Source organism: Citrus sinensis, chromosome 2 (genome assembly GCF_022201045.2).
Source record: "Citrus sinensis cultivar Valencia sweet orange chromosome 2, DVS_A1.0, whole genome shotgun sequence".
Classification (NCBI taxonomy): Eukaryota; Viridiplantae; Streptophyta; class Magnoliopsida; order Sapindales; family Rutaceae; genus Citrus; species Citrus sinensis.
The window spans coordinates 31,428,551-31,444,297 of NC_068557.1; the positions used below are offsets into that span (position 1 = coordinate 31,428,551).

Consider the following 15,747-nt stretch of genomic DNA (forward strand, 5'->3'; position numbering starts at 1 on the left):
AGTCATCACTAAATTACCCTTATATTAACATCAATATTTTTTATTTTCCAATGTCATCAAAAGAGTTTGTGCATGTAATTTTTTTTTTGCTATAATAATAACAAATTGTCACCAATAATTTATATTTTATACTATTAAAATAATTTATTATATAACTTAAAAGTGGTTATATCAGACGTTCTATTTCGGGGGAAAAAGTTTTTAATTAAAAGCATAAAAGAAAAAGAAAAAGAAAATAAGTTTAACTAAAAATCGTTCTTACCAAAAAACAAATTAAAAAAAAAAAAGAGTAGCGCACAGAGAGAGAGAGAAATTTATGATTTTAAAACTAGGGGGGAGAAAGAGCGAGAAAGAGAGGGTTTTCGGTGCCGCAGAGAGAGAGAGAGCAGCAGCCTTCATATAATCTTGTTCTTCTTCTAGTCGTCGGAGCCGAGGAGCCAATAAAGCGAGCGAACTGACAACAAACGACGTCGTTATTTACCGTCATCAGATCTGAGCGAGCTATAGAGATAGTCAGAATGAGTGGCAAGGGAGGAGGTGGAGGCGTCGGGAAGGGCAATAATGGAATTTCATCTATCCCGGCTGGGTCGAGGAAGATAGTCCAGAGTCTTAAGGAGATTGTTAACTGTCCTGAGTCCGAGATCTACGCTATGCTTAAAGAGTGTAACATGGACCCTAACGAAGCCGTTAATCGCCTTCTCTCCCAAGGTCCCCTTTTGCTCTGAAATAATTTTTTGAAAAAATTACGAAATTTATATATGTGCGTGCTTGAAATTAGGGATTTTTAAGCGCCTTTTTTCTTTTTTTTTTGGGGTTAACCCTGTCATACTACTATTACAGATTTTAAGTGACATAGAGTTAGTTAAAAACTTGTAACTTTTGGTTGAATGAATAGTTGTTGATGTGGATGCCAATAAGGATACAAGCACGCTGATTCTGTGTTGTGTGTATATGGGTCGTGCTGTAACATACTGTTTCAGTATCTTTTATGTTATAATTACTGTATGATGTGTAAATTCATGTTGTATTGTCCTTTTGTTCGTTTTTCAATTTTATTTCTGATGTGGAGTTTTGTTGACCATGTAGATCCTTTTCATGAGGTGAAGAGCAAACGAGACAAGAGAAAAGAGGTTTGTGGTCTTGGAAAAATACGCTTTTTCATTAACTATGTGACACTTGCAAAATTTGTTCAATGAACAATACTTCTGTTTTTTGTTTTTGAATTTCAGTTGAATTAGGTTCACATGTTTATATAGCAATGTTTGGGATTATAAGTAGTAAAGAAAGATTAAGCTTTGTAGATTGGCACATGTGCTTCTTTTGTCTCGGCCTAGGAGTTATTTCAGCTTTTTCAAATATTTAGTCAAGAATCTGTTTGTTTTTGCTTTCTCACCAGTGTTTTCTGTCATTGCTTCAGAGTAAAGATACTACAGATTCCAGGTCTCGTGGTGCTAGTAACACTTCAAACCGTGGTGGTAGAGGTGGCACAGACCGTTATGGTGTACGCAGTGGTGCAGCTTATTTCACCTCTAATGGTATTGCATATTTGCACATTAGTCTTGTATTTGTTTTGGTGGAACTTGGAAATTTTTATATCTTGATGAACTTGTTCTTACTTTATGTTTCTTTGTTTGTTTTTTGTTTTCAAGAGTCTGGCACATTGCAGAGTAAACCTGCATATAAGAAGGAAAATGGGACACATGGTTATGCGGGTTCTTCATCTTCTGCAGCTGGTGTGGTCGCAAATAACATGAATCAACGTCCTCCATTCTACAGGTTACTCCTCTTAAAACTTTGAAGTTCCTATAAAAAGGGAGTACAACAGGTTCATATAAACCTTAGTTTGACCAAGGTGCTTTCATTCCTGAATTTGGTGACTTTAGTTCTTAATTCTCACTTTGGGTGAGCTAAAAAAAGTTTGCTCCTTTATGTATATGAAATGATTTGAAATGTTTTTTTTTTTTTTTATCCCTTAGTTTTTGTGCTACATCTATGTTATATGCCTTTGGTTTGTTACCATTGTGCCAAACTCATAACTTTTGGTATCACTTGGTTTTCTGCATACAGGTTTAGATATGTTTTATCTATTGGGTTTGTACTCTATTTCAGATATACAGAGAGAACTCTTTAGATTGAGTTAGCTGGTTAGGTTTCATGTCCTTGAATATATCTGCTGGGATAGCAGATTGTGTCTGTGTACTTGGTGATGCGTATCACAAATCTGTTTGCTAGGTTTTCCAGTATATAAATTTATATTTGATGTGGTGTTATTTGTTTCTGATGTGCATTTCACATCTATTGCAGTGATGACATGCCTACAGAAAACAAAACATTAGAAGTAGTATCAGGTGATGGTATATCTTCTTCCTCGCAGCCTTCTTCTGGATTTCAATCTTCCTGGCTGGGGGTCCCAGGTCAAGTATCAATGGCTGATATCGTGAAGATGGGTAGGCCACACAACAAGGCTCCACCTCACAAAAATGTTAATAATCACCATGTACTGGCACCGCCTGCAGCAGTGTCACATCAGGAGTTGCATTCATCGCAAGGTCATTCCAAGGTGTCAGAGTTTAACTCTGAGCCAGAAGTTGCCACAAGCCAGCATGTTTCTCCCAATGATGAATGGCCTTCTATTGAGCACCCACCAGCTATGTCATCTGTCTTAGAGGGATCAGCACAGTCTGACCTCTATACAAAACCAGCACACTCTGAACTCTATACAAATCCATCTAACTTGTCTGTGGATAGAACAGACCAACAAATAGAGGCCCAGTTAGATGAGGTCGAGGAAGAAGAGGATGGTCCTCATGAAATCCCGAAAACGAACCATGTTGGATCTGCCCCTGTTTCTAGTAGAAATATGCAGGAGGATAATTCTGGAGGGTCGTCTCTTTTTGAAAACAACTTGTATAATAATATGAGTTCCTACCAGCCTCACAGGCATGCTTTTGAGCATGATGAAGGTGAGTTGACGCTTATCTTGCCCATTTCCACCATTTGTTTTCCAAATTTACACTTCTTTCAGGATCTTTATGCTGTTATGAAGACAAAAAAGGATGTGTTTCGAATGATGAAAGATTAGTTTAACATTTTTGTGATTTGTTCTGGCAGTCCTTGATATGAAGGGGTGGTTTGTTCAGTAAACTGTATAACATCTGGTATTAAATATTCACTTAAGAAGTGTAAATTGAGTACCACAACCCCACCCCCCCCCCCCCCCAAAAAAAAAAAAAAACACCGCCACCCACCAACAACAAAATTTTCTCTTATTTTTGTGGTGGAAGTGAATGATTGCCTTTGGAGATTGGTAGTCTGTGTGGACTAACTCCCTTTTTTCTCTCCATTTGATTCACCAAAACTTTCCTATGCCTCTTTGCTTTAGTGTTTAAAATGAATATTCTATGAGTTACGGAACATTATATTTTTCCATATGTAGAGACAATTGATGCTTGTTTGTTGTTCCTAGTGATTTTTGTCTATCTCAGGAGTTTATAGCAATATATAACTTTTATGCCTCTTTTCTTATTTTCTTTCAGCCCATGATGGCACATCTGTCTCTGCAAAGTTGCAGCAACTTAATTTACAGAATGATGATAGGGAGGCACCAGTGGAAGAAGATAGTCCTTCTGTAATTATTCCAAATCACCTTCAAGTCCACTCTTCTGACTGCTCACACCTGAGCTTTGGCAGTTTTGGAACTGGAATTGATTCTGCCTTTTCTGGGCCATTTGCATCTAGGCCCTTAAAAAATAACTTGGAGGAGAGATCTGAAACAGCAGATGCTCCATCAATTGGGCACTCTGACGCTAGGTATTCCCTTCATATGATATTATTTTGCTATATAATTTTTTTTTTACCTTGTAATTATGTTATCTTTGACTTGTTTGGTGGCAGAAATCCTGAGTATTATGGGGATGAGCATCTTAGAAGTACCTCAGATGCAAATATAGCTAATAGACCTAATGTGACTGCTGGGGATTATGACTCTCCTGCTGTTTCACAACCTTCAGAGGTGTTGAAACAGGAAAGTGTGGAAGCTCTGCAGGAGAATCAATATTCATTTCCTTCATCTGCACCTGGTTACAATTATGAAAATGCCCAACAGTTGAATTCTGCATTTGCTCACCAGCAGGCAAGCTCTCAGATGCAGAATCTTGCTCCTTTCTCAAGCATGATGGTAATATAATGGTTTTCTGAATCTTATGGCTTTTGTGGTTTGGATAAAAGCTATGTGTATTTAAGGGTTGGCTGAGTAAAATTTTCAGTTTTCAGAGCAGGAGTTCATTCTGAATCTATGAACATTTTGGGCAAGTAAATTTTGTATAAAGGCTCACTGTGCTAATCTATGTTTCAATTCCTTGGTAATTGTAACTCGGTTTTTTTATACATTAAAGAAAACTACTATTCTGGATCTTAACTCATTTCCGTAAATATTCTTCTAGTAAGTCTATTCATTGTCAGTGGTGAAGAAATATAGGGAAGGGGTGTCTGTGGTGAAGAAATATAGGGAAGGGGTGTCTGTGGTGCTAATACTTTTACAATAGATATGAACTTAAAACCTGCTGTATTAAAAGGAAAAAAATGAAGTCTCTTTTGGTAAGGGCCCGACAAACCATCAGCGTTGCACTTGTGATTCTATTATCTATGTTACTCTAATTTTGCCACTCGCGTTGCTTTAGTTGCATTCTGTATTTATGGCTGAACTTAAGAGGCTTGGAACTACAGTTTTAGTTTTGTTTTAATGTCATTTTATATATCGTCCCTATGGCAGGCATATACGAATTCACTACCTAGCACCTTGTTGACATCAAATGTCCAGCCGGCGAGGGAGCCTGACCTTCAGTACTCTCCCTTCCCTATGACACAATCAATGCCAACAAAGTATAGCAACACAGCTTCTTCGATTAGTGGTCCAACTATTTCCATGCCAGAGGTGCCACCTTTGCTCTGTCTTATTGAACTTCTTAAGTTTATAGCGCTTCTTAGAATTTGGTTAAGATTAAATAGAAATCAGTTTATTTCTTTAAAATTATTGGAGGACGTGCTCTGAAATGCTGAAAACATCCATGTCAAGCAATATTTACATCTAGAAGGGAAGTCAATTTTCACCATCTGGAGGTCTGTTTGGTATTGGTGTTGACTGTTGAGTAGCTGTGGGCACAGCTTAAAGTGTTTGGTTAACAGTTGCAACAATTGTTTAGAAGTTAAGGCTCCCACAGTTTGATGGAAAACCCATATTACCTTAACTGTTTGTTTATTTAAAAATCAGATTTACTAAACTCAGTTTATTTCACAGCAGTAGCATGAGCAGCTACTTTGGATATCCATCATGGTTGTGGCAAGACTTTTTCTCTGACTGTCTCAATCCATGTTTTGCTTGACTTTCTGTATGTTGGAACTTTTTCTGTGTTGGCTTGTTTTTAGAAGACAAGTGTTGTATAGGAAATTTTGGAAAGCTGTTTCAAGTGTTGGGGATTCTGCTATATGTTATTCTAAACTTATCCCCCTGTGTGTTCAGGCTTTGAGAGGAGCTAGTATTTCTACAGCTCAGCCAACTCAACAGACCATGCCTGGTGCCAGCGTTGCCACTGGACCTGCTCTTCCTCCGCATCTTGCTGTGCATCCCTATTCCCAACCTACTCTTCCTTTGGGTCACTTCGCCAACATGATTGGCTATCCTTTCTTGCCTCAGAGTTACACATACATGCCATCAGGTTTTCAGCAAGCATTTGCTGGCAATAGCACATACCATCAGTCTTTGGCAGCAGCAGTGCTCCCTCAATATAAAAATAGTGTTTCTGTGAGCAGCTTGCCTCAGTCTGCTGCAGTTGCCTCTGGCTATGGGTTTGGGAACTCTACCAGCATTCCTGGAGGAAATTTTCCTTTGAATACACCCACTGCTCCTGCAGGCACAACCATGGGTTACGATGATGTTTTAGGTTCTCAATACAAGGACAATAATCATTTGATCTCTCTTCAACAGGTACTATACAAGGCCTTCTCAATTAGCAAAATTGAAAACAGGCGTTTCTTTTAAATGTAATCGTCACTGATGATGTAAATCCCTTGTGTGCTTTTGTCAGAATGATAACTCGGCCATGTGGGTTCACGGGCCTGGTTCGCGAACCATGTCTGCTGTTCCAGCGAGCACATATTATAGCTTTCAGGGGCAGAATCAGCAGCCTGGTGGGTTCCGGCAAGGGCAGCAGCCGTCACAGCATTTTGGGGCACTTGGGTACCCAAATTTCTACCATTCTCAGACAGGAATGTCGCTGGAACACCAACAGCAAAACCCACGAGATGCAACCCTGGGTGGCTCTCAAGCCCAACCATCCAAGCAGACCCAGCAGTTATGGCAAAATAGCTACTGATCGCATCACCTCTTGGTTTTTCAGGGTCTTGTAGTGAGTTTGAAAGTGGCCAATCAAAGGAATTCCTCGGTTTAATAATATTTATGTAACCATTGATGGAGGGTCTGAAGAGACCTTGACTGGCTACTGCCCTGTACCATGAGGTTGTATTCTTAGTATTTTCCGTTTGGTCATGTTAACTTAGGAACACGTGTGCTAATTCCAGTTAGTGAACTACGTGGTGGTCGTCTTTTCTTTCGCCTTTCTATGGTCACTCGGTGTTGGGAGTGAAAATTTGCCTCTTTTCCATTTCCCGACCTGCCAAACGTTTTGTAATTTTGATGTTTGTTATTAGTTATCACCACTCAACAGTTCTGCCCATAAAGATAAAAAGGATTTACATACATACGCACATATACACACACGCGTGCGTGTACTATGCAACTATTGCAAATGACTGGTTATATTTGATGACCAGTTCTATTGACACGAGTCAGGCTCGGCTTATGGATCTAACACCGGCAAGCAACGGATCCGTTGGGAACCGCCTAGAAAAGAATCAAACACGGTAACGACATGATACAAATACGGTCGTTATGTGATTAGGACGTACATAGGCTACTCAGTTCGGATAATGGAGAGACAAATGGTAATCATGGTATCATACATACCCTTTTGGACCAACGGAGCAACTGTTTTAACTGTAGACGTTTACGGTGACAATTATGAGCTTGTCAGCTCTGAGCCGAACGTGTGGATTTAAGCTTAGCTCAAACCGTCATACGCTGCTGGCGCAAGTTAGCAGCAGTCCTCGTTGCGCTTTTTCGCGAACTTTACACGTCAGGACTTCTTTCTCAGTAGAAGCCACTCTCAAGAGATTTATCGTCGATTCACTGTCTAAGAGTCTGTCTACTCCTTTAATCTCTCTCTAGATTTTCAATATTCGTTTCTTTTCAATCGAAGCATAAGTACTCTTCCACTCACAAAACAACATTTTATGGCAGTAGCTTTTCAATTGTAAGGCTAAGGCCAGCCAGGTCCTGCTGACGCTGTCATTTCGGAACCTTTGTTCAGGTTCATGGTAATAGGCAGCTTCTTCTTCTCGTTTTTTTTTCCCCGAATAGTTCTTTTAATATGTTTCCAGTTTAAGTTCTCATCTCATTTAGTTCCATAGCTTGTAATAGTTTGAGCAACAACGCGACTGACGCCAAAGCTGTTCAAGAATCGGTGTCTTTAAATCGCTTAATTTAATCGCAATTGAAAAGTTCCAGCTTGTCTATATTGTTGTAACCGAAGACTTAAAAGCCTCTAGACCATTAGTGGGGCTTTAGTAATTTTCCTTTGTATTTTTATTTTGGTTTTGAATCTAATTGATACATATATGTGTGTGTGTGTATTTTATTAGCCGTATTTAATTTTAAGATCTGTTTTAGATCCTAACAATGTTATCCCGTGATTATTAATTTTTTAATTGTGCATGCCATAGATGGAACGTAGGAGGAGTAACTTGAGTGATGACCCCTCGAATTCTCAAAACCATAATATGAAGAAACCTGAAAGTAACAAAAAATATGCTAACAAAGATGTCATGCCCCGGTGTGAACTTTGGACTGACGGGCTTATTTGTGCTTTTGAATTCATTCGAGGCCGTAAAAGATCAGTAACCTCAAAATCTGATTCAAGGACTCTGTCTGATAGTGAAAATTCAAAAAAGAAAGTTCCAGCAGAAGGACTAGGTGAGGCTTCTCCAGAATCGGATAGGAACAAGCTTCTGGATTCTCTATTGCTTGATGAATTGAGGGGCGGTCAGAGTTTTCCTTTGGGTGACAGTAGGCATAATCGTCTATCTCAATCAAGCCAATTTAATGCCGCAGCAAGGTTTGAGGGCAGTCATTGGGTACCTATTGGCTGGGCTAGAATTTCTGAACTTGTACAAACTGTGCAAGTTGATGGTGAATGGGCTTCACAGCAGTTAGAACTAATTGATGACGAAGATGACATTACGGTTGCAGATTTAGCTGCCCCATACTGGGAGCGACCAGCAGGGCCTGTATGGTGGTGCCATATGTTGGCAGGTCACCCTTCTGTTGAAGCATGGCTCAGTGGTGCTCAGTGGTTGCACCCTGCTGTCAGTTTAGCTTTGAGAGATGAAAGTCGACTGATAAGTGAGAGGATGAAATACCTTCTGTATGAGGTAAAAAGATTCTTATACTTTGATCATGCTTGTGTCATAGGCAGGATTTAACAAGTTTATGAATTATGAGCAATTCATAGCTGATGTAAGAATTAATAGATGATCCCACCTGAACCGAATTACATATATGGTGTATATGCAGATTGGGTAGCATTTTTAATGACAAGATTCCATATGGATCTAAACTTAGGAGATCCTGTGCGTAATGAAGAGGAAACATTCTCTTCTTTTGTTTATTTGATTTTGTGGATCTGTGTCTTCTGTTTGATTAGTGATGTAGCAATATTTTCTTGTCCGGAGACCTCTTAATAATATGCTCCAGATTATAACTTATGATGGATGGAATTAATTTTTGCCTTTTTTTTTTTTTTTGGGGGGGGGGGGGTTTCATTTGGTTATTGACGATGCTTTCTTCTTCATTTAAGGTCCCAGTTAGGGTTGCTGGAGGGCTGCTATTTGAGCTTCTGGGACAATCAGCTGGTGATCCATTTGTTGATGAGGATGATATCCCAATTGTACTCCGGTCTTGGCAAGCACAAAACTTTCTTATAACTGCTTTGCATGTAAAAGGACCTGTGTCAAGCAATAATGTTCTCGGTATCACAGAAGTTCAGGTTGTTCATTCTTTGATGCTAAAGCTATGATTTAAGTTGCATGCATCATTAGAATCTTACTTGATTGCTGATTCATACTTCATACCTTTGATGCTCTACTTTGTTTTAGGAGCTTCTTTTCGTTGGAGGCTATAATGTACCAAGGACAGTGCATGAAGTCATTGCACATCTAGCTTGCCGTCTTTCTCGATGGGATGATAGGTAATGGTATATTTCATCTCGAACTTCATATCTGTCCTTGCACTCCACAAACATAGCTTGAGGTCATAGTTGTTTGGTAGCTAACTAATGATTGCCCCTCTCTCCCACTTTACATAGTGAGTAACATGCAACCAACAACATCTTGCTTTCTATCTTCTAATATGGCTTAAATGACATGATTCGAAGGCTGACAGGGGAGTAGTATATGTTTTTCCTTTTTGGTAAGAGACAGTAGCATAAGTTACTAATAAATTGCAATGAAAAATAGTATGCACTTGAAGCTTTTCTTTAAATAATTGCAGTGTGATTTTAGTTTATGTTTCATTTATTTCCCCCAATCTAATTATAGACTCTCTGTCTTGCACAATGTCTTTATCAAGAGTATGATTGCTTATTCCTTATTAGATTGGGATTTGAATTTCAATTTTTTGAGGAACTTGAATGAGAGAGAAATTCAAGAAGCTTCTGCTCTTTTAGCTTTATTGGAGAATATTTTGGTTAATGTTATGGTAGAGGATAAAAGAATTTGGAAGTTAAATCCTTCAAGGATCTTTTCTTGCAAATCCTTTTTCGATAAGTTGATTGATGAATAAGTTCTTTTGAACTTTCAGCCTGCCCATATGTTTTTGAAAGCTAACGTCCCAAGTAAAGTTCAAATTTATGCTTGGTCATTGGCTCTTGGTAAACTTAACACTGGTGATGTTATTCAAAGACGGAGTCCTAATGTGTGTTTGTCTCCTTCTTGGTGTGTCATGTGCAAGAGAAATGGTGAAAGTGCGGATCATTTGTTTTTGCATTGTCACAACACTGTCCAGCTGTGGATTAGATTGTTTCAGGCAGTTAAAATCTCTTGGATGATGCCAGCTTCTAGTATGTCTATGCTTTCAGAGCTTATTCATGCTTTTGGAAAAGGTGAAAAAGCTAGAGTGCTGTGGAAATGTTCGGTTTTTTTGGGTGATTTGGATTGAAAGAAATAGAAGGATTTTTGAAGATTTAGAGGAAGATGTCATCCTTTTGTGGGAAAGAGTGTGATTATTAGATTCTCTTTGGGGCTCAGTTACTAAGGAATTTCATAATTCTTCTTTCTTCTTTATACATCTAAACTAGAAAGGGGTGTTGACTTAATTCTACGTTTTTTGTTATGTCTTTGTTGTAAAGCTTTCACAATCTTTTAGACCCTATACTTACATTGTCATCTGATATGGTTCTCAACTTTATAGATCTTTTATTAAACTTTTGGGGGTGGTTCTTTCTTTATGGACTCCTTGTTCACATTTTGTAATAATTATTCTTATTGGTACTAGTTTTTTTGTTTCCTATATATATATATATATGAGTTCATCTAGTTGCAGTGCATTAAAAAATACTCACACGTTTATGGTTTCTACCCTAGTATGGAGCATATGATATGATTTTTATCTAAGCATATTTGAATATCCTGACATAGGCTTGCCTCTTTTATTCTTTTATATGTTTTAGATTGTTTCGTAAGACTATATTTGGTGCTGCGGATGAGATTGAATTGAAGTTTGTGAACAGGTATTTTCTTTTCTTTTCCGTTTTCTTTCTTTTTTTTTTCATTATAAAACCATTTTTCTAAAAGTGAGTTTATTACTTCTATTGATGTACTATCTTAGTGAAAAATAATTCTTTTTGATTAGGAGAAACCTTGAAGATATGAATCTTTTTGCCATCATTTTGAACCAAGAAATCAGAAGGCTATCAAGACAGGTATGTCACTTTCTCTGCTAGAAAGAGCAACAATCATGAATTTATCAACTGGAATAAAGTTATTTGGATTATTGTGACTTATGGACTGCTAGACAATTTCCTTTGTTTCTTTCTACATTTTCAGTGAGCCTACTTATCTTCTTCTGCTAACGACTGGGGTCTTTCAATGAGTTTGTTTCTTCTGTGTCTCTTTTTCTGTGCTACATAGGAGATGGGTGAATTTGCATAAATATGTGATTTTAAAATTTTTGCACATACAAAGTGAAGTATACCCCTGCAAACTGAAGTATACATCCCTCAGATTGCCAAAAGAAGTGGAAGAATAAATTGGAAATTTGGAATATGTAAACATGTTACCCTTTTGGATCTAAAACTCTAGTGATATGATGGCTTGTATTAGTGCTTCTTATCTGATTTAACGGACAAGAGAAGCTGAAATATTTACAGAAAGGATAATGTGGCTGTTAATCATTGATTCCACGCCAAAAGCTAAAGTACTCAATGGAGGCATTCTGAATGTTTTTCATTTTCTGTTCCAGGTCATCAGAGTGAAATGGTCGCTCCATGCAAGAGAGGAAATTGTGTTTGAACTTTATCAGCATTTGAGAGGAAATGTAGCTAGAACCTTGTTGGAAGGGATAAGGAAGAATGCAAGGGAAATGATTGAGGAGCAAGAAGCAGTTCGTGGCCGCTTATTTACAATTCAAGATGTTATGCAAAGCACTGTTCGTGCATGGTTGCAGGTCTGTACAAAAACGTAAAACCAATCACAATCCTTATTCTTATCCCAAAAAAAAGAAAAAAAAATTCAGAATCCTGATATCTTAAATATCCCAGTCAATAATTTCATCTACCTCGATTAATTCAAGTTACTTTGTTGTTCAGGACAGAAGCCTTCGAGTAACCCATAATTTGGCTGTTTTCGGAGGCTGTGGTGTTGTCCTTACTGTTATCACCGGCCTTTTTGGTATCAATGTTGATGGAATCCCTGGAGCAGATAATACACCATATGCATTTGGATTGTTTACAGCCATTCTGTCCTTCATAGGAGTTGTTCTAATTGCGGTTGGCCTGCTTTACCTTGGCTTGAAGAAACCCATCACCGAAGAGCAGGTTGAAGTGAGGAAGCTGGAGCTGCAAGAGTTAGTGAAGAAGTTTCAGCATGAGGCAGAGACTCATGCCCAGGTTCGTAAAAACGTCCGGAATAACTTGACCCCAACTGCTGGAGATATAATTTCTGATGCAGATTACATTCTCATACAGTGATATTTTTCAACTAATTGTGTAAACCATTTGGTCGTCTCGTGTGGTGGGTTATGTCTTACCGCATGTTTAACGGGATCCACCACTTTAAATTCCGCAATTTTTTTCATTTTACGGAAATTAAGATATAGCCTTGGTATAAATTAATAAATATATCTTCATTGCTGTCTGAGAAGGCATGGAAATATATTACTGTAAGCTGCCATGCTTCCTATTTCTATGCAATTATTTTGTTCAGAACATCAAATTTCATTTAACCGTCGTGGCAACGGTTTTAAATCCCCAAAAAATAAAAAGATCAAGCCCACGGAATTTTTTTTTTAATTACTGTAAAATGGGAAAAAAGAAGAAGATTCTTCCATCTATTTCTTCTCTTCTTTCACCTAATTCAGTTAGATTAACACTCGCGCAACTACGACTGGAAGTTAATGTGGGGCAATTCCGTGTCTCAAAACTAATTTTTGATACTTTAATCATCACCGTCCTCTGTGTTTTCAATGATCAAACAATACAAGGTTTACACAATTAAAATCTTCAAATGCGAAAACGCCAGCACACCCCCGAGGGACAACACTTCTGACAGCACAAATGGCAGGATCATCTACTAATATTAAGAAAGCAAAATTGGAGATGCTCATTAACCGGTAAATCATGTATGGTAAAAACTGAGAAAATACGAGAACTCTGCTCTCTCCTTTTTATTCTGGTGCAATCATCACTTAAGAAGGGATCTTGTTAAATGTTCACGGGCAGTAGCCAATGCTTGACTAATTGTCTGCGCATATACACAAAAATCACATCATATAATGAAGAAATATTTTCCTTTTAAGGAGAATGATGGTTTGTATATAGCAGAACAGAGTGTAAATACCTGCTCAGACAAAGGAGCTCCGACATCCACACTATGGCTTGCAACCTTTCCAGCAATGACATTTGCATCAGTTTCCAGAATGATACTGCACAGGCCATAAAAACATTACGCCAGTGTGCTAACAAACATCAAGGGGATTTAGTGATCGGAAGGATATAATAATAACCTAACAAGACCAATTGAATTATCCCAAGAATCCTAAAGGTAAGATGTCAATAGGCAGTTTCAAACAACAATGCCTAACTCATACTGATCCTCCACAAGTTGTTTGCCATGTATGTGCTTTTTAGTTACAAGCAATTGAATGTTTTCAACACAATAGACTTTTACAAACTTGGAATCCAAGGGATGCAATCTTTCCATGTTTTAAATCTCAGCAAACAATATCAGATCAGAGGCAACTTTGGATAAGTTCAGCAGTCAAAGTTGATTAACAATATAAACGAGTAGCACGTTGCATACCCTCCATCAACAATTTCATCAAGGCACAACAAGATAAGATCCAAGTTCTCAAGAGCCTCCTTCTTGTCCACATTGCCTCTGGAATAAAGAAATATTAAGAATAAACGTCCAAAAATTGGTAAGTACTAACCAAATTTGAATTTATATTAAGAAATAAACGATAACATAGTGCAATAACCTAAGAAGAAGACCAACTGCATCAAAAAATCCCTGAAGAACTGTGGCTAAGATCAGCTCATTTTCATCTTCACCCCCAGTGACAAAAAAGTGAAGGTCTTGAACAAACTTGTAAACAATAACGTTGCCCTCAAGCATAGCTATCTCCGCTGTAGATGTAGAAGTAGCAACAAGTTAATTACAAAGGTTAAAATATTAAACTAACAACATTTTCTAGTCCAACTATTCAAACCATGAAACATAATGAAAACACAAAATCCTAAGAACTTTGTAAAGAAAGAGATGTCATTGTCATTCACAAACAACTTGAATATTTAAGAGATTGAAATACACACATGCATTACTACAGACCATATATTGCGAAAATACACCACAAATACACACATTTACAAATGAAAAGAATTTGCTAATACACACAAGCATATGAGGACAGGCAATTGCATCGTATGCAAATCAAGATAAGAACAAAAAACTTCATCAAGAAACCAAATTGTAAATAGCTTACCTTCGGTCCGTGCATTTGTTTTCTGGGTCTTGGTAAACACAGCTTTCTCAAAAGCTTCCTTTGCACTGTTGGTTGGCCAGTCATTTGAATAATACTTGACTGCTACACGTTTCCCTTCAGAATCCAGGAGAAGGATATTCTTTATGGACGGACAAGTATCCTACAAAAGATATTCAGACCACCATTCAATGCGAATCACTTCACATCAACCTTTCTACTCCTCATTTACAAATAAAAAGAAGCAACCACCCAACCTTGACCATGTAACTATGGCCTATTAATACTAACAACACTCTTAAAACTGATCAGTTAGAAATTTTGCATTTGACATCTTTGTTGTGGCAATAACAGCTCAAACATAACATTATAGCATCCAGTCACAATCGAGATCTAATCACAGTTAGCAATTCAGAAGTTCAACTGCACAAGACTGCCAATTATCTCCAAACTTAGATCATTTTACTTTACCAATTTCCATGAGTTGATAATACATCAAAAACTAAGATCAATCTAAATAATACACAACTTCAGTAGAACCAATAAAACCCAGGTCATTTATAGAATATATAAGATCTACAAAGTGTGGCAAACAAAAACCTGGGACCATCCTTAAAGTTATTACAGAACATTAAACAAGAATCAAAAGTAAGCCCAATTCATATTTGAAGTAAACAAGTCGGATCTGCATCGTCGACATCGAAAACGAAGCATAGCCAACGAGATCTCATAAAATTTATAAGAAAAGAATAAACCCTTGAGAATTTTAACACTACAAATAGAGAATTCGAAGAAACTTACCATGCTTGTTGTTCGATTAAACTTGGTCGTCTGCAGTCAATTAATTTCGAGCGTTGAGACTCCCGAGAGTCAAGGAAGATTACAATACAGAGAAGAACGTAATGGACGTTTGTTGATTAACCGAGCGAACAACATGACAATACTAAGTCTTCAAATATAACGCTTTCTACAACAGCTTTTGAGAAATAGCACTTCCTTAATGTTATTAATGATATGACTCAAGTACCCCCCGCATGTATAATAAATAAGTTAAAATTTGGGGTCACTTGGGACGGATGAGGAGGCACCTGTGAGACATATCAAAAGAGTCGCCGTAGTTTGCAAAGCAAATATTTCATTTTATAGGGTTATATACTTATACAACTTGAAGAATCATTTATAGTTCCTGCCAGTGCCATGCCACATGTCAAGTGCCAACAGTCTTGTTAGCAGAAAATAATAATAATATATTCACAAGCTTGATTAAATTTTAACCAGTTTGCACGGAGGAGGGGCAAAAACGACTGTAAATACGGATGGCGATGGTGTCGACTGTCGAGGACTAAAATGACACGAGTGGTAAATATGTGGACTAGACGGTT

The 15,747-nt window shown here is 37.7% G+C and overlaps 3 protein-coding genes across 7 annotated transcripts; 2 read left to right on the forward strand and 1 right to left on the reverse strand.

Annotated features, from left to right (window-relative positions):
- The first annotated feature begins 251 nt into the window (after positions 1-251).
- Positions 252-6,719, forward strand: LOC102630898 (uncharacterized). Of its 3 annotated transcripts, XM_006467467.4 has the most exons (10): positions 257-708; positions 1,087-1,130; positions 1,418-1,535; positions 1,650-1,776; positions 2,305-2,963; positions 3,537-3,810; positions 3,895-4,177; positions 4,772-4,933; positions 5,519-5,983; positions 6,084-6,719. In XM_006467467.4, the coding sequence occupies exons 1-10, from the start codon at positions 519-521 to the stop codon at positions 6,369-6,371; spliced, it is 2,610 nt and encodes an 869-aa protein (XP_006467530.1). In that variant the 5' UTR covers positions 257-518; the 3' UTR covers positions 6,372-6,719. The 3 variants fall into 3 exon arrangements, with proteins under 3 accessions (XP_024950566.1, XP_024950565.1, XP_006467530.1); XM_025094798.2 differs by having other exon boundaries at positions 252-708; positions 1,418-1,776; positions 3,895-4,132; XM_025094797.2 differs by having other exon boundaries at positions 253-708; positions 1,418-1,776.
- A 265-nt stretch (positions 6,720-6,984) lies between these two features.
- Positions 6,985-12,551, forward strand: LOC102630391 (uncharacterized). 3 transcript variants are annotated; one of them, XM_052434808.1, is made up of 8 exons: positions 6,985-7,431; positions 7,837-8,544; positions 8,970-9,158; positions 9,268-9,359; positions 10,839-10,898; positions 11,021-11,090; positions 11,630-11,833; positions 11,981-12,141. In XM_052434808.1, exons 1-8 carry the CDS (start codon positions 7,429-7,431, stop codon positions 11,999-12,001), a joined length of 1,347 nt encoding a protein of 448 aa, XP_052290768.1. In that variant the 5' UTR covers positions 6,985-7,428; the 3' UTR covers positions 12,002-12,141. The 3 variants fall into 3 exon arrangements, with proteins under 3 accessions (XP_052290768.1, XP_015382450.1, XP_006467528.1); XM_015526964.3 differs by having other exon boundaries at positions 6,994-7,431; positions 11,024-11,090; positions 11,976-12,551; XM_006467465.4 differs by having other exon boundaries at positions 7,003-7,431; positions 11,976-12,551.
- Positions 12,552-12,797: 246 nt separating this feature from the next.
- Positions 12,798-15,455, reverse strand: LOC102630090 (coatomer subunit zeta-1). The gene is made up of 6 exons (XM_006467464.1): positions 15,167-15,455; positions 14,369-14,528; positions 13,865-14,012; positions 13,687-13,764; positions 13,225-13,309; positions 12,798-13,128 (listed from the first exon to the last, which is right to left on the reverse strand). The coding sequence occupies exons 1-6, from the start codon at positions 15,167-15,169 to the stop codon at positions 13,069-13,071; spliced, it is 534 nt and encodes a 177-aa protein (XP_006467527.1). The 5' UTR covers positions 15,170-15,455; the 3' UTR covers positions 12,798-13,068.
- Between the last annotated feature and the right edge of the window lie 292 nt (positions 15,456-15,747).